At 39.1% G+C, this 25,302-nt stretch overlaps 1 protein-coding gene across 1 annotated transcript in view; it reads right to left on the reverse strand.

Moving 5' to 3' along the window:
* The window catches only part of mfsd14a2 (major facilitator superfamily domain containing 14A2), a 36,331-nt gene that overhangs the window by 10,534 nt on the left and 495 nt on the right, over positions 1-25,302 (reverse strand). The window contains exons 2-7 of the mRNA XM_057858153.1: positions 15,059-15,154; positions 11,745-11,807; positions 8,003-8,130; positions 7,820-7,934; positions 6,228-6,446; positions 1,785-1,898 (exon numbers count right to left, since the gene is read on the reverse strand). Coding sequence (XP_057714136.1) covers positions 1,785-1,898; positions 6,228-6,446; positions 7,820-7,934; positions 8,003-8,130; positions 11,745-11,807; positions 15,059-15,154 — 735 coding nt within the window. The remainder of the gene's footprint in view (positions 1-1,784; positions 1,899-6,227; positions 6,447-7,819; positions 7,935-8,002; positions 8,131-11,744; positions 11,808-15,058; positions 15,155-25,302) is intronic.

Raw genomic sequence — 25,302 nt, forward strand, 5'->3', positions numbered from 1 at the left:
AGTCTTAACGGGCATGCCAATAAAACAGATATGACAAAAAAATCGGAATTGTGCATTAAGACCTGCAGTATGAACCTAGCCAAGTTGTCACACTTAAACAAGACATGCAGTGCACTAAATAAATGACATGGAAAACATCAGTGAGTGTTGAATTACAGACTGGTTCTACCAGTTTATCTGACGACACTAGTAGTCGCATAAGTAAGTGACTATAGGAGCCAAGAAAGAGATCGGCTACATCTCGAGTGCATTTGGCTTTTTCTTTGGCTTTTACCCAATTATGTCATCACAGAAGGGAACTTAGGATGCCGAAGGGGAAACCTATGATCACCATAGAACTGGAAATCCCTTGCCACTCTCACAGCGTGTGAATGATGTTACATAGTCATAGTATGTTGTGATCACGTGACCATTATAGACCCTACCCACCGACGTCACAAAATCACGTGCTCGCTGTATGGTTCCGCCCCCTTGTCCGTCATTTTGTGTCTGTATTATCAATGGTCTCAATTGATCGAGCAATTTATAATGCATTTCATGGAAGACCCGGTGCTTTCGGATGCCGTAAACTCACTTGATGCGTTGCATAAAAGGCGTTATGTGGAAAAGCTTCAGTTTATCCATTCGCCAGATCCATATTTGATGCCTAAATCGATGTTTTTCGACCCGCTGTCTCCGCCGTATTTGCATGACATCTGCTAGCTACCCTGATATGTACAACTATCTTGTCCACACAAAATCAGCCTATTCTCACGAAAGTTTGAAAAACTTTAAGAGCTTGGAGGCTTATAAATACTTCGTTGCTGGTTGGGTGAAACAGGTCCTCGTCCACGAAAATTCGGCAGGAATCTATCTTGTGCTTGGAAAGGTGAGTTACGAAATTTTCAATTCAAAATCTTTTGTTATTGCTAACATCCACTGTCAAGTCTAATGTATTTCATGTCGTTTGTCAATGGAGTTAGGGCTTTTAATGTTTATATGGTTTAGCGATAGCACTCTCACTACATACATACGTGTATGTTGTCGGCGATTAGCCTAGCAATGATCTTAATTCTGGTTGTCAGCCCAAAACCCTCTAAATATATATTAAATGCATCTTACCAGATATATAATGACTACAACATAATCTTTGGTAATTGTTTGGAGCCCAGTTTTCTCGTCGAATTGCAGCAGCCATCTCGCTCTCTTCTCTCCGGGTCTCTCGGAATCCGGTAGAACTTCAAGTCTCTCCGTGTTCTCCGTCTATCTTCTCTGTTATTGCAACCGACCGCCACACACGCCTTCACCATTTTGATTATTAATGTTAACGAGCAGAAAAACACGTCGTAAATAGGAGGAATGTACGTAGCCGTAACAGGTAAACATGATGTGTTGACGGACAATTGGGCGGCACCAGTCAGGAGGAAGGAGTTGTGACGTCACGTGGGTAGGGTCTATAAGCAAATCAAACACTCCGTTCATGAAAGAGATCTGCTAGTTTTGGCAGTGAAAATACTGGCATGACTTGTTTCAAAGTTCGGACGTTGACCCAGGAAACCATGTCTAAGAATGAATTAATAATAACTGCTTTTCTATTCTTTCGGAAGCTGGTTCACAACTGAGGAGGTTGTGCCTTGCGATTGGCCGACAACCAGTTCAAGGTGTACACTGCCTCTCACCAAAAGAAATACTTGCACGTTTAATGGGAGCATCATCGGATGCGCCATTCCGTATTAGAATTGACAAGCGACACCCAAACGTCACGCCCGTTGACGATGATAATTGGGTGTTGTTGACATGTTTACCTGTCTGAGATAGAGGAAGAAGCTTGAGTACTGGCCCGCCTCAGGGAGGTAGGAGAGAAACACTGTGATGCAGATGAGCAGCACTGTTGAGTCCTGGCCCACTTTGCGTAGAGACTGCAAGGTGACAACACCAGCAATGAGTAGACCATTTGAATAAAGTAACATTAGCTGAACTAAAATAAAAAATAAAAAAACAACAACATTACAATCACCCTTTTAAAATAACTGCCCAAGTCATTCATTTTGCATACCGTTTATAATAATAATAATACATTTTATTTTAAAGCGCCTTTCAAAACACTCAAGGAACTGTACAAGAGAGATTAAAATTACACTCAGATTTAAAGAAGGAAAAAAGTAACAGAAAATTAAGAGGTCGAGACAAAACAGATCTGAGGATCAAGGTGGGTAAGAAAAAAATTGAACAGTGTTTTGAGTCTGGAGGGATTTGAAAAGTTAGAGGGCAGTTATATTGTGAAGGTCAGTGAGTCGGGACAGGGTTTCCCCTACATAAAAAACATTGTGGTGCACCGCCACACCAAAATAAAAATCACCTGCCTTGCAAATGAGATTTTTTTTTGGGCTGTTTCAAACTAGCGGCAGCCTAGTGTGAACGGTTCAGCGGCAACCTATTCATTGAGTACTGTAATGTCCGTAACTAATGCGCGCCCCCCCCTTAAGAGACGATCGGACTAGGAGGCTGTGTCGTAGGGGGAAGAGAGTAAGAAGAATGGGAGAACGGGCGAGAATGCGAGAGATAGCGGTCGCATTGTTTTTCATTATTATTGTTGCCACAATAAAGTGGGTAAGCCAATACCAACTCCTCTCCTTCCCCCCCATCCGGGGCATTACAGTTTTTGGATCGGACTTTTCGGCGAAACTGAGCGGTGGACAGCCGTCTTGGAAGGAACAGCAAGTTTGAATGAATTTGCGCTAAGAGACGAGCCCCAAAATAGAGCCTTGCTTTATTTTCAGAGCAATGCCATGCTAACGTCAACAATGCATCCAATTGCAGAGGGGCAGGCGTACTTATATCTGTGCTATCAGGCTGTTTCGGGGCCGGATATACGTAGTCACGGCTGACGATACCTTGATAAACGTGCTTTTTTTTCGAGCTCTGGGAAACTTCAAAAATGACTCTCATACCTCTCCCTGCTAAGCTAAATGTTACCTCGGTGTGCGTTTGTGTGGAAATATAGTTCACAACCACAAAAAAAAAAAAAAAAAAAAACTTCCCACCAAAACTAGTACAACTATTTATACGGCAATTACGGTAGAATTTTCCCCTACTCCTTGAAATGGGTCCGATAAGAAAAGGACTATAATTGTTGTGGTAATATAGTACGTATTAGGGCCAAATAAAAGGAAAAAGAAGGACAACGAGATGTAAGTCGAACTATTGCTACAAGGGAAAAAAGTTATCACCTACGCATATTACGTACATGTACCGTAGCTGAGAGTTACGACATTAGCCTGGCCAATGAAATATTTCAAATAGATCTTTGTTATGGTTTCATGGTTGGGGAAAAAATATGGGGGAAAAAAATCTTATTTGTCACAATATGATGCAATTTCACCGTGGCACGACGTGGTGAGGCTGTCCGACTCCGATGCAGTCCACCACCACAGCTTAAAAAAAATCAGGTGAAACCCTGAGGGAGTTCCAGAAGTGGGGGGCAGAGTGACTACACGTTTTGTAACCGAAGGTGGTGAGACAGGCATTAGGTACAAAAAAGGTCGATGGTAGAAGAAGAGCGAAGTGGAGAGACTTATTTATTAGAACGAAGCGAAGTGAATTACAATAGTCAATCAGGAGGTGACTACACTGCAAACAAGAGAAGCAGTGGCGAGAGAAGGTTGGAGACGAGAAATATTACAAAGGTGGAAGTAGGCTGATCTGGTGATGTCGTTAATATGGGAGTGGAAAGAGCGTGTGCTGTTGAGGATGAAACCCAGACTCTTAACCTGAGATGAGTAAGATGTTTATGGTATTAAGTAGGAGTGGGAACCTCTTGGTACCTCACGATACGAAACGATCTGCGATACAAAGCTCACGATAACGATGATCTGACAATATGGCGATACAACGATTATCGGTACATTGGTCAGAAAATCATTCTAGGATATTCTACAAACAACTAATTAACAGAAAAACAAGCTTCTGCTGTGAATTGGAATGAGTTTATCACTAGGAAACGTCCAATCCAACGGCTTGAACGTTGATGGCCGTCAGTGGCAGCCAATGCCAGGCAATGAGGTAATTTTGGGCAATTTAAGATAAATTTCCAGTTGATTTTCAGTTACTTCCTGTCTATTTTGGGGTATTTTATGGGTCACTTCCCTTTTATTTTGAGTTGCAGAACAGGAAATGACCTGGGAATCACACAAATGAAAAGGCAGTGACTCAAACTCAACAGGAAATGACAAGTAAATGCCCTAAAATGAACAGCAAGTGACCTGTAAACGCCCCCAAAAATCGGACTGAATGACTGTGAATGCTCTGGTTTTGAATGAACAAAAGTTCCCAGTCTAAATGGATTGGGCGTCGAGCACCGTCAATGGCAGCCTTAGAGTTAACTGTTACACTATTATGGTGGGAGATTTTGGTAGCAACTTGTTGGTTCCTTAAAAAAAAAAAACACATTGACACCTTTTTAAAACGATATCTCGATTCTTGGCAGGAGCATATCGATAACCTTTTGGGATACAAAGTATCACGATATATTACCATTTCGATATTTTGTCACACCCCAAGTATTAAGAGAAGTTATTTGCCATTAGTGAACATGGTGGTGGTGCCCATAAGAAGGACTTCTGATTTTGAGCTCTTGAGTAGTAGGAAGTTTGAGGAGAGCTCTGCGTTATTGTCTTGTAAGCAGAGGGTGAGAGAGGAGGTTGGTTTTGATGATATTAGACATGTGCCAATTACCGGTTTCAAGGTATACCGTGGGATGAAAACGTCACTGTTTGAAAAAAAAAAAAAATTGTTTCGTCATGCCCTGCCTACAGTATTAGCTATTTTTTTATGTCCCAAAAATGCAGGGAGAAATCCCTCGCTTGCAGATGCAAGGCTCAAGCCTCCTCCACCGGTTGTTGCTCAGTGTCACTGAGTCAGCTGTGCTACATGATGGCTGGAGGAGGTGAAACCCCTGAACTTTTTCCCCCATCGAAGAAAACGAAAACACTGGTATGGGAATACTTCGGCTACAGAAAAGTTACAGACTGCCGCAGCTTAGAGGAGGAAGGCCAACCGGGATGTAAAACATGTTTGCGGAGGGTGGCTGCCCGGAAGGCAATAACTCCAAAATGATTTCGCATATAGACAAAATTAAAGGTTAGTAAACACTCTTATGAACGTTTCCCACCAGCTACGAGAGTTAACTGCAGCGTGTTTAGTGCGTCAAGTGGTGGTAAAACAAGTTTTTTCCCCCCTCTCTAGCAACTGTCTGTGTTGAGAAAGAGTGTGTGTGTAATGTAGACATGACACGAGTCAAACACACATGCTTTTTATGGAAAGTAAATCAATTAGTTTTGTTCTGATGGTACTAATGTTGAGCAGTGGCTGTGGGCTTAGGCTCACCCAAAGGACTTTAATTTAATTTAGAACATTTCAGTTATTTTCTATTTTTTAAAAAAGTTATTTTAACATTATAGCTATGTTCCAATTATGTAGTATGTTTTGAAAAATAAAAATCCTTTTCAATGGAAAAAAAGTTTGTTTGTTTTTTAACCCAGAGATCTCAAAGTAACACATTTTAGAGCTGTAATTGCAATACCGTGATGTTTTGGCCTAAGGTTATCATACCGTCAGAATCTCATACCGGCACATGCCTAGATAAAATGTCGACCTAGGTGTCATCCCCGTAGCAGTAAAACTGACGTTGTATTTATGGAAGATGGAACTGAGGGGGAGAACAGAGATGATGAAGAGGAGCGGCCCCAGAACAGAGTCATGTGGCACGCTAGTGGACTTTGTTTTTTTGTTTGTTTGTTCATTTATCCTCACAAGGGTTGCTAGAGCCTTTCCCATTTACGGTACCCCATATTCCCAAATAAAATTTGATGAATTATTGAGTTGTTCATATTTTTAGGCCTTTTAAAATTAGTTGTTTTTTTTTTGCATTCATGTGTTTTTCTTTCAATGAAATGATTTCTTGAAACAATACTGAGATAAAATCCGATCGTGTCAGATTACATCAAATATTGTGCAAAAAAATGTTAACTGTTAGTAAACAACTGGCCTGTGAAGTAAAATTGTTGTTTATACACAAGCTCAAAACTGGATCAATTATCAAGGCTTATAGGCAATGTGAAATGAGTAGCATCCATGAAGCAAATTGCACACCTTGCTGTTTCAACTGTGTCATGTATTGATTTTACAAAACCTGTACGTCATTTTTTTGTCTTAAAAATTCTGGGCAAAGCCCAGTGGGGCTGACTCACTGCAAAGGGATCGGCCTGTTCCCAGGAGATTGGCGCGCCCCACGACGCCGGCCTCATCTTCTCGGGTAGTGACTCGGGCACGGCCACCAGGATGAAGCAGATGTCCAGCAACGCGATGGCCGTGGCCAGGATCACCACCAGTGTGTCGCCGTAAGCATCCGACAGGTAGGCGCCAATGGCCGGGCTGGTGACCAGGCTGGCTGCGAACGTGGCTGACACCTGAGGAAGAAGAGGGTGTGCCAAATAAACAACAAAAAAAGATGTTTGCTGCAGAGTGTCTTTTAAGTTCCTCCACCTGTTTGTTTACTACCTTGGGTTCAAGCCAACTCGTGTTCTTCCACTCATAATGTGTGACTCATCTGACATCTACTACAAACCCTAAGCAATGTTGATTCAGGCTTAAACAGATCCCCAGAAGTCTGCAACTTGTGGATTCAGAGCCGTATGTGGTTGCTTTAACCTTCTGCTATAGGTCTTTGTGAATTTGAACAAAAAAAAATCATATTTCATTCGAATATAAATTAGTTTGGATTTGAAAAAAATTTTAATTTTCAATTTCAAGACGACGGTGGTGTTTAGTGTCCGATCTGATACTCAGCATTGGGATTGGCGCCCAATGCTGCTATTTTTGGAGTATCATACTGTGGGGGACACTTTTTGGCTGCTGTAAATCAAACCACTGGCCAAACATGTCTGCTGTGTGGGACTACTTCTCCATAAAAAGTAATGGTAATAAAAGGGCATCGTGTTATATTTGTGAAAAGATAATTTCTCGAGGAGGTACCTGCAGGGCCCACTTTAGTAAAAAAAAAAAAAGATTCGTCTTTCACAGCGGAGTGACCAGACTACGTTAGCACCACCAATTTGTAAGCATTTTGACTACTTTTTATTTTGTTTTTCAAACAAAATAACATCAAACAAAACAAAGAGTTGTATTATGGCTTTTGATTTTGAATTATTTCGGCTGAAATATTGTTAATTAATGTAATTCTTATAACCTGGTCGGCAGAGAAGGTTTGTTGCATTCCAGTTCAGTTTGTAAACCACAAAAAAGTATATAGGTAATACTGGATGCATAATATTTAATAGTCTAAAAATATATGTAGCAGATGGCAATCGGCAAACAAAAAACATCCAAAGTACAAAAAAAATCATAATAATAATTAAATCATTGTAATATCTCTAGTGCTGTTTCAATTTGAAACATGCAAAAAGGCACAGATATGCGACACCTGAGTTAAATAGAAAACGCATTCTCGCTATTTTGCGCTATGCTAATTTCCCGTGCAAATTTCTATGTTTGAATGCTAATGTGCCAAACGGGCATGGCTAATCATTTAAAAATGTGTTAAATCGTGAAAAAAAAGAAAAAGAAACCACAGACGATTAAATGCATTCTTAAATGCAAAACTAATGTGATGTTATGTTTAACAACACAGCTACTGTGAGTGAGTTTTAACTTTTAAAATTTTCAATTGTGACTGAAAATATATATATGTAAAAAAAAAAAAAAAACTACCACACATGAATTTGTTGAGAAGAAAAGGACTTTGCCCGTCACAAAGTTTTAACATTTTAAACAATTGTCTAACCAAGCCATAAGCCGTGCTCCTCTCATGTTCCTGCGTGATGTCGGCCACATACGCAAAGATGACAGAGAACGTGACGGCGAAGACCCCCGACATGGAGATGACTGCAAAGTACCACCTAGAGGAGGAGGAAAAAGCCAGGTCAGCAGGAGATTGGACTACGATGGTCTTCATTCACTCACTCACCACGGGCTGATCTTCATCAACGGGATAGGTGCGCACGTGAAGAAGACCGTGAGCAGCAGGAAGGACTTGCGCCCCCAAACGTCTGACAAGGCCCCAATGAGCGGAGCGCTGAGAAATGACAGCAGGCCCTGTGAAGGAGAAAAGATGGAATAAAGAAGGGGTAACAGAGAATGTGAAAGTACAAATATGGAGAACACATTGTTTTTGCCTAATAATTTAGAAACCATTAAGAATACAGAAACTAATCAAATGTTTATTTTAACTCTCTAATGTGTTTTTCTTCTATTTAGAGCTGAAACGACTACACGAGTAACTCGAGTTTAAAAAATTGATCCGAGTAATTTTATGCGCCTCGAGGAATCGTTTAATTTTGACAGCTTTAAGCATCACGTTTTGCCCGGACTACTTTTGAAGCGGGACAACTTGCTGACGTCACGTGTTTAGAGGAAGAAGCAACAATACCTGACGGCGGCCGACTGCCGCTACAAACTATGCCTACGTTGCTACAAACTATGCCCGCATGTTGCTACGCAGGCTACGGTGATAGCTAGCATCTGATGCGTATCATAGATATCACATGTATATGGAACTATATGCGAAATGAGACTCGCCGGCGTTAGTAAACAGCCGCCATCTAAAGCAGTGGATTTCTCAGTGCTAATAAATAAGATTAACATTACGGTACCTTGCTTCATGACGTTAGCCCTGCGGAGTGATAGGTTTCTATTAATTATAACTACTGTCAATGCGTGGCTAACGTGTCTTACATACAGGCTTTTTTTAATCTGTAAAAAAACAGCGCTGTAGAGTGATGAGGGTGTAAAATAAAAACATAATAAAGCTAACTGTCAATTTTAACTCAGTAGACATTGCTTGATAAAACACCAACTAGCACTAGTGCCTAACGTGCTCCAACACAGCAGTTATCATACATTTATTTTTAAAACTGCAAAAACTCAAAATTCTTTCAGGACTTACAATTTAGACCAACTCAAAACTTAACTAGAACTTAAAAATAGATTGACACAAAGGGAAATTCAATTGAAACACGTGGGAAAAACACCTAACGTTTAAGTGATGTGTGGTACCAAGCGTAATGACATTTTCAGGTGAGAAATAAGATTTTTTTTTAATATAAGATCTTAAGTTTTTGAGTGAAGCAGTGAATTTTTTTTTTTTTCTTTCTCGTCACATCTGAGATGCAATTGTTGGCAGTTTTCAGCAATGTACATAAAAAATAAAGACATCTTGTTTTCTCATGTACAGTGTATCACAAAAGTGAGTACACCCCTCACATTTCTGTGGATATTTACGTTAGGGCTGTCAAAATTATCGTGTTAACGGGTGGTAATTAATTTTTTAAATTATGTTAAAATATATGACACAATTAACGCAAATGCCCCGCTCAAACAGATTAAAATGACAGCACAGTGCAATGTCTACTTGTTACTTGTGTTTTTTGGAGTTTTGTCGCCCTCTGCTGGCGCTTGGGTGCGACTTATTTTATGGGCTTCAGCACCCATGAGCATTGTGTATTTATTGGCATCAACAATGGCGGGCTACTAGTTTATTTTTTGATTGAAATTTTTACAAATTTTGTTAAAACGAAAACATTAAGAGGGTTTTAGATATAAAATTTCTATAACTTGTACTAACACTTATCTTTTAAGGACTACAAGTCTTTCTATCCATGGATCATTTTAACAGAATGTTAATAATGTTAATGCCATCTTGTTGATTTATTGTTAGATTTTGCCAATTCAGGAGTATTTTCGATGAAAAGTTACTTAGGTTAGCTAGGAAGGTTCACTACTACAGAGCCTTTCTGAGAAGTCCACTGCTTTAAAATGGCGGCTGATTACCAATGCCGCCGAATGTCATTTCGCATGTAGTTCTATATGCATGTGATATCTAGGCGTAGATTGTAGGCTGTCGACTACAGTCAGGAAATATTGGAGCCACCTAGCCTAGCATCGTGTTTGCGACAGCGTCACAACAAACAATCGTTTCTCTCCGTGCCCCTGACTTTTCTCGCGTCATTCAACCAACGTAGTAACTAGAGCTGTCCCGACTAGTCGACGTAGTCGACGTCATCGATGACGTAAATCCGTCGACGAGCACAACATGCCGTCGACGGTAAATGAAGGGTTAAAAAAATATATGCGTGGAAAGTTAGAATGTCGGATGCTCTGTTTGCAAGCAGGGAAAGCGGCACAAAGCCAAAAAAAGCGCACCAGAGTGTCCAAAACATTGACTTATTTCAAAGAAACAAAGGAGAGTACACTCTTCTGTCCTGTCTCTTCAGTGCAAAGCTTAGCTGCACGTCGGCCGTGAATAAACACCTCAAGCGCCTTCACGCAGTTTGTAAGGTTTTTTTTTTTTTTTCCTTTCATTTTTTTGTACACCAGAGGGTGCTGTCGCCTTACTAAATAATAATGTTTCATTGACAATGGGCCTATAAGTGCTATTAGTATTGTTCTTAATGCTAATTGAAAGGTTTATTTCATGTTATGGTTTATTTTATGGTATAGAAAATTATATAAGGTTAAAAGGTCATAAATATATACAGTATATACAGTGATTGCACTCAAGGGAGAGATTGTCAATGATAAGGTAATAAGGTAAAGGCAATTCATATAGGCAATTCATTGATATATAAATAAGGTTTAAAAGGAAAAATGTGAAAAGTTTTTGTTAATTTCTAATTGTGTTGCTTTATTTGTGTGCGCCGTAGCTCTTACGGTGTGTTTACATCAAGGATGGAATAAAAGTTGTAAACCATCAGTTTAAGAGACCATCTTTTCAATCGGGATGCTACACTAGTTAATTCTACCAGCATTTGAACTCATTGTTTATTTGTGATTTATTATTGTTATTTACGTGTTTATTTGTACTTTAATAAATGATTTGAGTGTTCCAATATGTTTTTTTTTAATTGATAAGCGTCAACAAAAATTTCATTGCTAAATTAGTTTAAAAAATAAATAAATAATTATTAGATTAGTCGACTAATCGTAAAAATAGTCGGCTGACTAATCGGGAGAAAATTAGTCGTTTGGGACAGCCCTAGTAGTAACGCATAGTAACGCATATTGTTCGTTGCCGAAACGGTGACAAAATCCGAACGAAGAAAAAAACCCCGCAATGCACGAAAAACGTACAGATTTTTAACGTACAGCGTACACATTTAAAATTCAGTGCTCACTTGTACAAATTACGCCGAAACCGTACAACTTGACAGGTATGCATTTATTCTCTCACATTTCGGCCAATCAGCTTGCGAGATTCCAGAGTCGGCACGGCTCTCTTGGGGGGCTGGCCAGCGAATCAGAGGTGGATTTTGAGTTGTGCGGGCTCTCCTTGCCCTGTATTAGCGCACAAGCAACTTTCGTGCCGTATTTTCTCAATTTTTGGACGAAGATTTCTCAATTTTGAACATTTTCTTTTTTCTTTTTAATCTATGATGTCCTGAGGGCGCGAAAGTTGAGCAGTGAAGTAGCGAGGGATCATTGTAATATGTTTGTATTTTTCAACTAGTCAAGGATACCAGCATGGGTGGGAATGAATGGAATATTTTGGGGTTCTTTTGGCAACAATTCTATTTATATATTTATTTTTTTCTAATATTTGTACATTTTTCCCTAATTGTTTGTGCAATATGTAATTTTTCTTTTATATTTATGCATTTTTGGAGGACCACTTTATATTTTAGCTCATTTCTTATCGTGTGCATTTTTCCTACCTTGACGCCATGGATGAGGCCATTCATCAGGAATGTGTGGTGGGGGAATGTCTGGTGCAATACCTGTCCAAAAAAATGCAGTTAAGGTAAACAACTTGCGATTACAGCGTGACACAAATACAATAATGGCACAAATGGGGTGAGAGAGTGAAGGTGGAGGAGAAAGGAGTTCAAATCAATCGTGGTAAAGTTCAAAAGTCTATACAATGTTACAGTTGCACATTGGTTTGCTTCAATGCTGGCATGTTATCGTGGCATTAAGGTCCACAAGTCAAACTCAAGGCTCGTCGAAGTAAAATGTAGGGCTGTAATGATTTTGCATCTAAAGCAAAATAATGTTTTATGAAATACACAAATATTGTGCGTGAAATGGCTCAACTGCGATGTGACATTTTAAACCAGGGGTGTCGAAACTGTGGGTGCAGGTTTTGTTCCAACTGATCCAGCAAAGATATTTTAACCAATCAGGTTTCTGCTAAAAGAAGCAGTAAGTATATTTTTTGTTTGGTTTTACTTATTCAGTTATACGATATTTTTAGTTTGTATCACAGACAGGAAACCTGGTCTCTCAATATTTACAGTGTGGCTGTTTATGGAACTGAAAGAAAGTTTGTTCCTATTCACAACCCCAGATCTTATAAAGTTTTGTACGTTGTGTTAAAAAGAAATAAAAACACAACAGTAATTTGCAAATTATGTTCAACCTTACTTGAAGAAGATATTTAACAAACTGATAAACCGTATTGTTCTCAGCAAATAATCATTAACTTAATTTTTGGGTTGCAGCACATTCCAAAAAGATGGGACAGGGTCATGTTTACCACTGTGTTACATCATCGGCTCGTAACAAAATTCAATAAACATTTGGGAACTGAGGGCAGATTTTCAGCTGTTCAACAGTCCCAATGATGGGTGGGAACCTTTGGGCATCTCATGATATGGCGGAACTACAATTAGCGATACATGTGTCAGGGAATCCATCTACAAGCTACTACAAAACAAATAATAAACACAAAAACAAGCCGTTTTCATCCTTCTGCTGTGAATTGGGATGAGTATCACTAGTAGACGTCCAATCCATTTAAAGTGGGAGCTAAAGAAAGATGCACGATAATATAGGTTAGCGATATTTATCGACTGATAATGGCAATTATGAAGTCACACAGATAATCCAGATAAAAAAAATAAAATAAAAAATTTAACCGATAATGCATGAATGAAACGTTTGTGCTTTTATTCTGTTCTATGAATAAGTTATGTTGTTATTGCCATCACTTTATGAAGTCTTGGATATAATTCTTTGTTTAGAATCACTTACTTTTAAAGGCATTTTTGTGCAATTAAAATTGTGTCACTCACACCCCTAGTCCCAACCTCAGGAATTGGGGCTATTATCTCAACAGTATGGCTGTACAATAGATTTTAGAATTTAATCATGATCGTGATTCTGGTTAGCAAACAAGCAAAACATACAAAGTAAACAAAAAACAAAACAAAACAAAGAGTATGGTACCTTTGGTTTAAAGCAGGGGTGTCCAAACTTTTTGCAAAGGGGGCCAGATTTGGTGTGGTAAAAATGTGGGGGGCCGACCTTGGCTGACGTCCTTTACGCGGAACAATATAAGCTAATTTTAGCAAGCCATTCTGTGTGTCACATTTGCTTTATTATTATTTTTTTAATTATTAATTTCAACAATCTCGCAACTAGCGTTCTCTTTCAACTCTCAGGCTCTTGCGAAATACTGCTGCTGTGAAATTAAACTAGCTTTAAAAGTTGCTTCAATTTCTCGCTGCGTATCTTCTCTGTAATCTTGTTGTACATGTCAGCGTGTCTTGTTTGGTAATATCGCCTCACATTGAATTATTTAAAAACAGCGACTGTCTCTTTGCAAATGAGGCAGACACAGTTGTTGCGTATTTTATTGAAGAAATAGTCCAATTTCCACCTATCCTTGAAGCGTCAGCCGTCGCAGTCAACTTTTTTTGTTGTTGATTGTCGCCATTTTAGAAAATTGGAAGTCAAGGATCACATGGGGTAATGTTGCTTAGAGTGCTGCTGCCTTTTTGTGGGTAAATGAGGAGCAGCATTTAGTGTTTAAGCTACTTCATATGCTGGTAGCAGTGCTGCGGACCAATTTATTATGTCTGTGTGCGGGCCAGACGTTACTGATCTTATGACAGAGGCTGGGGGCCGGATGAAATTTGACCACGGGCCGCATTTGGCCCCCGGGCCGCACTTTCCCTTGGCAAGCCAGCTCGTAATATTTACCGCCAACCGGTGAATTTAAGTTTGTCAGCAACAACAACAACAACAAAAAAACTCTCAATGTTACTGGTCGTGCATGTGCGAGTAGATGAAAAAAATACTCGTACTGGCTCTTATTTTTAGTCGCAAAATCCGACCATTTGGTTGCAATTTGGAGCCCTCAAAGCAAAAATGATTAAATATGTTAAAAACGCACATAAACTATTTAAATGATTGGCTCACATTGCCCAGAGGGAGGGGCAGGAATGACAAATAGACACTACCGGAAACTGGGATGGGACATTGGAGCAACATGTCGGACTATTAAATCCTACGCAAGCTGCCACATACTAAAAGTCATTAATTGTAGGCTTGTGGTTACCAGGTAACTGACAAATGTTATGTAACATTGTGACCGCCTCAGTCAAAGTTGTCTGAAGACCTTGTTTTACTGCATTCCCTCCATTGCTGACTTCTTTGCCGCACTGCAAGGACTAAGCTAAAACTAACTGTCAACAATTGTACATTTGAGGACTAACGGGGTGGAAGATGACAAGACCTCATATGTTGCATTTACAGTTTTCTATGTAAGAGCTCCCATTTTTCTTACCTTACCTTGCAACATTCCCTGAAATTTCAAAGATAATGTTACAACACCAATTCTGATTGGATTTAAAATATCTGTTTTGCGTCAAAGTACAAAAAGGACAGCAGAAACATGATTTTAGGATAGAATAGAAAGCCTTTGTTGTCATTGTTAAGATTACGAGATTTAAAGCTTGGCCATAATGTGCACCAGCAAGTGTCTAGTTTCACTAGAATGGCTCACAAATGTTCTAACTAGCATCTCTAGACTATATAAACTCTTTTTAGTGCCATTAATGATGATATACGTCCAATCATGTCACTCTTTTCATCCTTCAGCTGTGAATCTCAGCTTACAGTACTTAAACTGTATACGCACATGGGCTGACCTGAATCTGCAATCAAACACTCCCTTTTCCACATATTTCCATTAGTGGCAGAACATTCACCCAAAAGAAAGACGTGCACAAGGTGATGCGCTTACCGTGAGCATGGGAGTGGTGAGTAGACCCCATGCAAAAAACTCCAGGAAGATGACCACCACCGCGTGGTAGACGCTGGGCTCGCCAATTCCCTGAGGCTGCATGGGCACACGGGAAAAACAAGAAGAAAATTTAATTTCATTCGTTTTATAGTCATTGGACAGCCATAAAAAGCTCTGGATATTTCTGCTCAGAGGCTACTTTTAAATTATAGGCCATATCATATGTTGATTTTTTTTTTTTTTTAAATGTTTTTAAAAGTCAAGGGCATAGGCGTGTAATAATGTATTTCTTGGTTTTTGTTTGTTCTTCTCTTCTGCTTCCTTCCCTTCTGTCCCTCCATAACCCCTTCCTGTTCGCTGCTTTCTCCTAATAAAACATGATGAACAAACACAATGGGAGTATATCAAACACCCATGTGATACATTTAAGGCGTATTCACTACGGGTAGGAACCTCTTGGTACCTCACGATACGATTTGCGATACAAAGCTCGCGATAACGATGTATTCACGATATGGCAATACAACGATTATCAGTACATTGGTCACTCTATTCATTCTAGGATATTCTACAAAACTAATAAACAGAAAAACAAGCTATCTTCATCCTTCCGCAGTAAGTTTATCACTAGTAGATGTCCAATCCATTTTAAATGGGAGGGTGGAGGTGAATTAACTTTTGACTTCATTGTTTATTTGTGATTTATCATTGTTATTTGTTTATTTGTACTTTAATAAAGAATTAGTTTTCCCAAAATGTTTTTGTGAATAAATAAGCGTCAACAAAAATTTCATTGCTAAATATAAATATATACTGTATGTATATGTTAGCGGTGCAACGGTTTGCGGTTCAAAGCCGAACCGTACGGTTCGCCCTGTATGGTTCAACACGCCTTTATGAACCGTGCCTTTTCGGTTTTGCAATTAATGTATTCCGAACGCTTGTGGAATGAATTGATCGAGCTCTGTATGCCTGTGTTACGTGAAGCACCGCTGTGGAAAAATTCCCGCCCCGCAAGTAAATGTCAGATCGCTGTCAAGCACCTGTGTAATAGAAGCCGAGTAACGCCCTCTCTCGCTTACGAGCGAAGTGAAAGTGAAACAAGAAAGAAAACAAATAGCTATGGCGAGCGGAGGAGTGGAGAGACCGAATTTTGAGGAAGCACCGGCTTCTTTCAAATCTGGTGTGTAGCAACATTTTGGTTTCCCCGTGGACTACAATGCGGAGGGAGAGAAAATATTGGGGAAAAAAAAAAATTGCAAGCATTGCTCAGCACTTGTTCCCCATGCTAATGGCAACACTTAACACTCCGGCACCTCAGCCGGCATCACCCACAGATATCACTTTCTCAGGGCAGGACAACCCCGACTATGACACCAGTGAAAACACACGGCGGGCTTCGTTAATTTATTTGCAATGCTTGAGCCGCGTTACATTGTTCCCTCACGGACATATTTCCCCAACAACGTAATCCCCGACATTTATGAAATGGCACGCAAAGCCATCGAAGATGATTTCGCTAAAGCACATAGTTTCGCCCTGACCACTGATAGTTGGACGTCCCGTGCTACAGAGTGCTACTACCTAACTGTGACGGTCCACTATAATTCATACCTGTCAAGTTGTACGGTCTCGTCGTAATTTGTAAAAGTGAGCACTGATTTTTAAATGTGTACGCCGTACGTTACGTTCAAAATCTACAAAATCTTCGTGCATTACGTTTTTTTTTTTTTTTCATCCGTTCGGATTTGGTCACCGTTTCTGCAACGAGACAATGTTCGTTAATACGTTGGTTGAATGTCAAAGAAGGAGAGGGAAGAGTGTTTGTTGAGACGCTGTAGCAAATGCGATGCTAGGCTAGGTGGCTCCAATATTTCCTGACTGTAGCCGACAGCATACAATCTACGCCTAGATATCTCATGCATATAGAACTACATGCGAAATGACAGACTCGGTAGCGTTAGTAAACAGCCGCCATTTTAGAGCAGTAAACTTCTCAGAAAGGCTCTGTTGTAGTCAAACCTAAGCAACTTTTTATCTAAAATACTCCTAAATCGGCAAAATCTTGACTTGAGTCTATCTTTAAAGGATGAAACAGTTTTAAAATTTTCACATGTCAAAAGTAGACGGAAGGGAACTAATGCAAAAACAGGAGCAATTTTATCAACTTTAACGGTTGATTCACAACATTAACCTCCAAACAAAGGTTAGCAAAGCATAGCAAATGTTACTATGTTTTTGGGTTTGTTTCACCAGTTACTTTGCCAAGTATTTTTTTTACTACTGTGTGTGTATTTCAGTAGTCAGTCACTACACTAGCCAAAGAGCTAAGAGGCATTTAAACAGTCGAAAATGTTCTGAGTCACAGCCAGAAAGTGTTGATGACAGTTTTGATTTCTATTCACTGTTGCCCCCTCCCAATTAAAGTATGTCACAGTCGCAGCGAATTATTATCTGAAGCTGGTTAAAATTGAAGTTATGTTGTTTTAAGGTGTATTAAATATTTGTTCATGTGCCCCTTTTGATCTACGAGCACCCGCCCCTCCACCGGTCTCTGCACGGCCCTGCTGAAACACAGTGTGGGTCGACAGAGCTCAATATTTTGTTGGGGTGTACAGTGTACTGGAACATATTTCCTCCACACCCTTCTCACCTTTTTAACCCCTGACCCATTTTCATGCCTGGCTATGAGAGTATGAGTCTGGCCACCATTAAGCAGAAAAAAAATTCCAGGGCGGAGCCAGCCACAGCAAATAGACAGCGGAGCGGGCCAATCAGCGACGGGCTGACGCGACGTCGGTTAAGCGACAAGAAACTAGCGAGAGACATTTCAACATATTCCACATGGCTAGCGCGAGACAGACTGTTGGTTTTAGCGACTCGATGAGTTTTTGGTCATGTAAAACTGAATTTACCGCGGACTGGAACATGTTGCCGCTGAGTCTGGTGTACCAGGCTACGGGACTACTGTCTGCTGCATTCTGCTGCATTTGGCGCGATCCGGCGACACCGCATACAGCAATTTATATTACATTCAGTGGTCTCAAAATGCCCTAAAGAGATACACCAGGCTTGAAAATGTACACACACACACCCTACCCCGAGGGTCAGAGACCCTCTCACCACAGTCTCCTAAAATCCTGTGGGAAACACTGAAACCGTAACCCGATCGACTCGCAGCCTCGAAAAGTAAGGGTTACATTACGTCAGAAACTCGTTCGGTACACCTCCGTTCCGAACCGACCACCAAGTACCGAAACGGTTCAATACGAATACATGTACCGTTACACCCTTAATATTGAGTATTGAATATGTGTATTTTTCTGTTGTACTTTCACAATATTAAGACGAGTGTCTTCCCATAAAAGCAAGGAAAGACCAAGCCTTGTGGTTTATGGAAGTGCATTCATTCTTAGCTGGCTGTTGGGCAGTGCAGAAGTGAACCGCACTGTTTTGTTCATGTCCTTATGAAAAATCTGATGAGATCAAAGGCAAATCTATGTTGAACCCACCACTATCTTTTTTTTTTTTTTTTTTTAAAACCTTCAGGTGTTCAAAAACTCAGGTTATTCATTAAAAAAATTATTTATTTATTATGGGTTATTGATATCGGTATCGGCTTTGAGGAGCAGGAAGTTATCGATATCGGTTTCAAAAAATGGATATCGTGCACCCCTAGTTCCCAATCTAAATGGATTGGGTTTCGAGAACCGTCAGTGGCAGCCTTTTTTTTTTTTTTTTTTTTTTTTAATTGACACCTTTCAAAAACCATATCTCGATTCTTGACAGGAGCATATCGATAACCTTTTGGATACAAAGTATCACTATATATTACCATTTCGATATTTTGTCACACCCCTAATAGACATACTACAAAAAGAGTAAGAATTGTTTTGACTCCTGTTAAAAAGCTGAAGTCAAAGTGTTTCCGTTTACTTTTTTTGTGTTTTTTTGCACTAGTTAATGCCAGCAGTATTTTACCTAATGGCGTACCGCACGCAGGCTATTTTTAGACCGTGACGTCGCATCGTAAAGTGGAAGTAAAGCCGAAGTGGGACATTATAGACCCGCCCTCGCATATAGTCAACGTAATTTGTGCTACTTTTCTCCGGTAATCTTTCAAAAACGAACATACCGATCATGCATCGCTTTTTTTGGAACTTGTAGAAACGACTCTAGACATTACGACACATGAAGGATGTTTTCTTCATACGATTCCGGAAACCAAAAACTCGGGAGGAAAAAAATGTGAAGACCGAATCAACTTGCGCGGACTTTTAACACCAGCTCGGTGAATCCATTCACATTTCATATGCAGTAAACATTATGTTGGGTTGGCATGGTCTTTCAGAGGACAAAGAGGTAAGCCATTTTTATATTTTTAACTTATTTTTTTTAGCGTAAGGTTGTGCCGTACTGCTTCTGTCTGACAATGAATGACCTGAAAAGAATTACAATGGTATCTGACTGACACTGTTACCGTTTCTGTTATATATATATATATATATGAGAAAAACAACTTTAGTAAGGGGGAAGTGTGAATAAATTATAGAACTAAGAAGTGTTATCAATGAAAAATTTAAAAGTAGCATTTGCGATCGCTACACAAAGCTAACTAAATTACCCCCAAGAACGGTAAGAGACGTAGGACAACCAGAGGATATATAAGAAAGACAGGGCTGATGGTAAGGAATAGATTGTTGAAACAGGAGAATGTCACCGTCAGTCGCGTCGATAAAAAAGCTAAAGCTATGCTTAGGTTGGCTCGTTTTTTTTCGTCTTTTTAAGCCTTCGACACTCAAGCCATCTCTTTAACTGAACATTTTTATGTTCTTCCACATCTTTGCCAGTGAATTTGGCACCAGGCACATCATTTTCGGAGAGAATCGGTAGGTTTAGCTCTGTAAACTTTTCCTTCGTACACGATTTCCATTCATTTCCTATTAGGGACAAACGGTGGCTTGTCCCTACTTAGCAACAGTAGCTAATGTCATGAATATTAATGAGCGGAAGTGACGTGTTGCTTGCGGTACACCATTGTTTGTGATTTATTATTGATATTTATGTTTATTATTTATGAGTTAATAATTTAAGTGTTCCAAAATATTTTTTGGGTAATTAATAGGCTTCAACAAAAATGTCATTATTAAATTAGCAAAAAAAAAGTAATTATTAGTTGACTAATCGCAAAAATAGTCGGCTGACTAATTGGGAGAAAATTAGTCGTTTGGGACAGCTCTAGTGACATGTAAATGCCAACCAAAGACTGGCTGTGAATGCTCTGGTTTCAGTGCCATTGATGGCGCTAGACGCCCAATCTAGTCAAAATGAATTGGATTTCTAGCACAGTCAGTGGCAGCCAGTGAGAACGAAGACACTATTGTAATGAAAGATAAGTTGATTCTTCTTCTTCTTTTTTTTTTTAAAACAGTGACACCTTTTTACAACGATATATTCTTGGTAGGAGCATATCAATAACATTTAGGCTACAAAATATTTTGATATATTTTTCGATCTATTGTGACAGCCCTAATACACATACAGTTTGAGCTTAAATGTTGTAAAGCTTAAAATAGTTGTTCTGCGTTGTTTGACAACATTAATTATGCAAACATGCAAACTGACAGCTTTCTGTTCCAACAACCTACGTGACCACACAGTTTGACATCACTTGAATTGGATAATGACAGCTAAGTGATTCTTCTAGTTGAAAGGTAACACCAAGACACGTCATGGAAGTCCCGAGTCTCATAACTGTTTGAAAAAAGGAATGTTTACATTAGCGGCGAAGAACAGCATTATATAAGAGTGTGAAATGGAGTTAATGGACAATACTGGATGCTCAATACTGCGTTATTGCTTTGTTGTAAAAAAGATAAAAAATCTCATTTAACTATTGAGTGTAATCATAGCCACCTTGCATGAGTTAACAATCCACTACAACTGTTTCTGACTAGAAATTCATATTGCATTGTCAGCGTAGGAGTGGATGTTTTACAAGTGGAGAAGTAAAATTTACTAACCTCGCAAGCCAGCCTGATTAGTGCTGCAACGATTAATCGATTAACTCGAATAAGTCGATTAGAAAAAAGCTTCGAATCAAATTTTGCTGCTTCGAATATTCGTTCAATAAGAGTGGTGTTGTAATACCTTTTGCATTTAGTTTTATTGATTTGGGTGGATACACTGTCGTACATTCGCCATATTTACGTAAAATAAATACAGTACAAATCGAGGAAGCTGACCGGCAAACACAAGGCATAGTCTAATATTCATTTATATGCAATATTCTATGTGCAATATTCAAAGCCTTAACTGTCAAACTGCTGCTACTTCACTCCGATTATTTGCACTGCCTGAACATAGGGCTATCTCATACACATTTTATATTTGTTTATTTAGATTTTATACTTGCAAGTCACTTTTGAGATTTTAACTTATCATGCACTGGAAAGGGAAATGCTCCACAATTTAATTGTACAACTGTATAATGACAATAGAGGGCTATTCTATTCTATATAAAGTTGTGATTGTATTATAATTGATTCTACATGCTTTCCTCAAATATTAAGTCTCTGATGTGAAAATTGAGTGATTTATTAGCTGTTGAAAACATGCAGTAAATAAAAGAAAAATAAGTTGGTATTTTGGGCAAAAACTTATATTTGATCCTGAAAATAAAGGTGATTATTTCTGCATTTGGTGATTTTTGTGCATCTGAGAATGTTATAGACATTTTAAGTTTTGTTATACTTACATAAAAAATAATTAATCGGGATTTTATTAGGGAATTCCTTTGAAGTTTTTGATGCCGCTGCTCATGGAGACTAATATATGGCTAAGGTAGGCGAAAATGGTTCAATATTAGATTAAATGTCTCTTCTCATGTATATTAATAATTGCTCTTTACTTAACAAAAAATATTTTAACCGATTACTCGATTAATCGACAGAATTTTCAGTCGATTACTCGATTACTAAAATATTCGATAGCTGCAGCCCTAATGGAGTCACGTGGTTATCAGGAAGCCAAACAAACAGAAGCCCGGTAGGCTAACGCTAGTGGCTAACGCTACAAGCAAACGTGATGGGAGTGTGGCTTAAGGGAGGTTCGCCAAACTTTCACCCGACATTAAGTAGACTCTTGGCGGCATCCAGACAGGCTTTCACCCGCTGTCCTCCCTTGTTCTCATGATTTTCGGAGAGGGTGCTTTCAGTGCTTCTACTGGTAGCCAGGCCACAGGCTAACATTAGCGGCTAACGCTACAAATGAACTTAATGGAGTTGGATAGCGACGCTACGGCTGAACTTAATGAGTGGATTGGGCACGGACTGCATCTCGCAATTAGTATGTTGTGTTATTTTGTATCTCGGTCTGTGATTTCTCTGATAGCTTTTGTGATGGTAAAGCATTCAGCATAAAGTACAATCCAACAGTGAAAATTATAATATGACCGTTTAATGGCCCCAGCTATTTTTCTGTATGTGCTTAATTCTGTGTCATTACTGCCATCATAAAATCTTAAAAGTTTAATTTGCAGAGGATCAATATAGCTTTAATGTGTGTGTGTGTCTGTGTTGGGGTTCATGTGTGCTTGCATGTATTAAAAAATGCACTGGGGAAAAAAAAAACCTGAAACCTTGAAGTAAATACTTGTGTTGAGTAATTATGTCACAGCAGCCATTAACAATAAGTTGTCTTTTTGAAGTGTACTGTTCAAGCTGTAGGTCAATTGTGTTATAATGACATGTTTGCACAGGCATATTAATTTTGACAATGTACATTGTTCAAGCCATACAAGCTGTTATAAATGTTCATACTTGAATTCTTATTGTTTACAATAAATTTTTATATACTAAATGTTTAGACTGCATGTACAATTGTTAAATATATTAAATTGAAAGCTGGTAAATAAATTAACGAGAAACTGTTAATCTGTATTTCATGCACTGATTCAGATTTTCAAATTATATAACAGTCCGCTTGGGCGAATTTATCATCATTTATTGTTATCGAGGTAAATCTGCTCATTTTACCGTGATACGTGCTTAAGGCCATATCGCCCAGCCCTAGCTTGGGTGTGGGAGTACGGTTGGGAATCTCTGGCATGAAGCCGATTCGATATGTATCCAGATACACAGGTTAAGATTCAATTAAAAAAACGATACATTTTTAAGTCCGAGCGATTCGATACAGTTTAAGAACGATACGATTCGATAGTGAAAACGATACGATAGTAAACATTTGTTGTGTGTGTTTGTACAGTATTTTAAACATATAAAAAAGACCACATTTCTAATATAGCAAAATTGAACAACAAAATTTCATACCAACGTTATGTTTTATTTTTTTATGAGAAAAAAATAAATAAATAAGGCTTACTATAGGACCGTCATTTTGTTGGATGGGATTGATGATAAAACTCCAGTGACAGACAACAATAACGTGCAGTAATTGAATTACTGTATTTCCTGGTAAGTAATTTAGGTGCAAACTTTCAACGTAAACATCTTACAAACAAAAAATATTAGTTATATGCAGCAGCTCTAGAAAAAAAATTAAACCTGCTAGTGTTATCATAAATAAAGAATAAATTATGCTTTACGACTGGTATAATTGGGGGAATAAAGACATGACATTTTAGACAGACAGGTCAATAATCATTATTTTAACCTTATACACAGCAAAGTCATTCACTTATGCCTGTGCTTCCTCATTTTTTATTCCTCATCACTGTCCATATCTTTTCTGAAGGGCAGATTTTTCTTGAGGAAGATCAACTAATCCATATGTTCACGTTTAAGTAGACTGCGTGTCGTGGAAACAACATGCCACCCTTTCCACCATTGTAATGGGTTAGTTTTCAGGGTTAAAAAGTGACGATCTCTGTACCGCTGAACACTTCACACAAGCTCTGTCCCATCCGAACAGATCTAGCTGCCTTCATCACTTCAAAGTCCGACTTTTGTTTGCCTGGGTGCGATGAAAATCAATCGCTGCACGTCGCTTGCATCAGTGCTCAAACTGTCCATTGTTTTAGCATGTTGCTTCGTTGCCGCTAGTAGTTTCGTTTTGGGCTGTGGAGAAAATGCTAAGGAGCGTGCGTTACAGTGGTTTTGGTAGCTCTCGCGTTGTTATGACACGCCCGCGACGATCGGGTAATGACGGCGACTAGTAGCGGTTCTGCCGAAATGCATGGGAAGTTGAGGCAACCAAAACTGTGAGTGGTGCTTGTCCATATCATATGCGTGCGGTCTCAAGCTAAGTGTGCTGTGTGGTGAATGACACAAGCGCAGCATGTGAAGTAAAAGCTAAATTTTTATCATTTTAAGCAATGCATTGAACTAGGCATTAGAAGCCGATTCTTGTGCTCGCGATAGCCGAATTCTAGCTCTACTATCGGTTCATCGAATATTTAATGGCTAATTACTGTCGAATGGTAACTTTACCATCGATACAGCTGTATCTCTCACCTGTAAAACCGGTTATCCAGTCGTATCGGTTTATCGTTCTCAAGCTTATGTGGGGGGCGTCATCAATAATCGATTGACAGTATAATCGAATCGTAGCCTATGAATCGTAATCGAATCGTTAGGTGCCCAAAGATTCCCACCTCTAAGAGCACTGTGCAGTATTCAGTATTTGCTTATTCCAGAAAATGTTTGTTATGGTGAACTTCATAGGGATTTGAATTCTCACTCCATGGTTTTGTAAAATTTCACAAACATGCTAGTAATTTGCCACTAAAATTATGCTGTGAAAAGAATAGAATTAGAAAATACACTCAGTTATTCCAACTATAATAGTTGGACTATGCTGAACTTTTCTAAAAACATAAGTGTATACAAGTAAAACGAAACTTGGCGTCAACATTTGAGAAGCACTGCTCTAAATCATTTGCTCATATTCACTTTACCGATTACGTTTCGTCGTTCTGACAATTAAACTAAAATCTCTATATGTTGTGGTGTCGTCTCGTTGGTCAATTTGACAGATGGGGATGAAAGTCAATCACGACGTGTCGGGAACCTGGACGATTGCATTAGCGTGCTAAGGTTTTGCAAACTTGCGTTCCCTACCACTTGCATTTATTGAGCTAAACATTAATTAATGGAAATGGCCTCGCTTTGACAAAGTCCGTGTGCGAGACTCCTTGCTTCCGGGTGGGAATAACCATAACAAGAGGCCGAGTTAACGTGTTTAACCAAGGGTCTACGTACATTGCTAGGCCCGCGAGCTAACCA

The sequence above is a fragment of the Corythoichthys intestinalis genome, chromosome 14 (assembly GCF_030265065.1).
Source record: "Corythoichthys intestinalis isolate RoL2023-P3 chromosome 14, ASM3026506v1, whole genome shotgun sequence".
Classification (NCBI taxonomy): Eukaryota; Metazoa; Chordata; class Actinopteri; order Syngnathiformes; family Syngnathidae; genus Corythoichthys; species Corythoichthys intestinalis.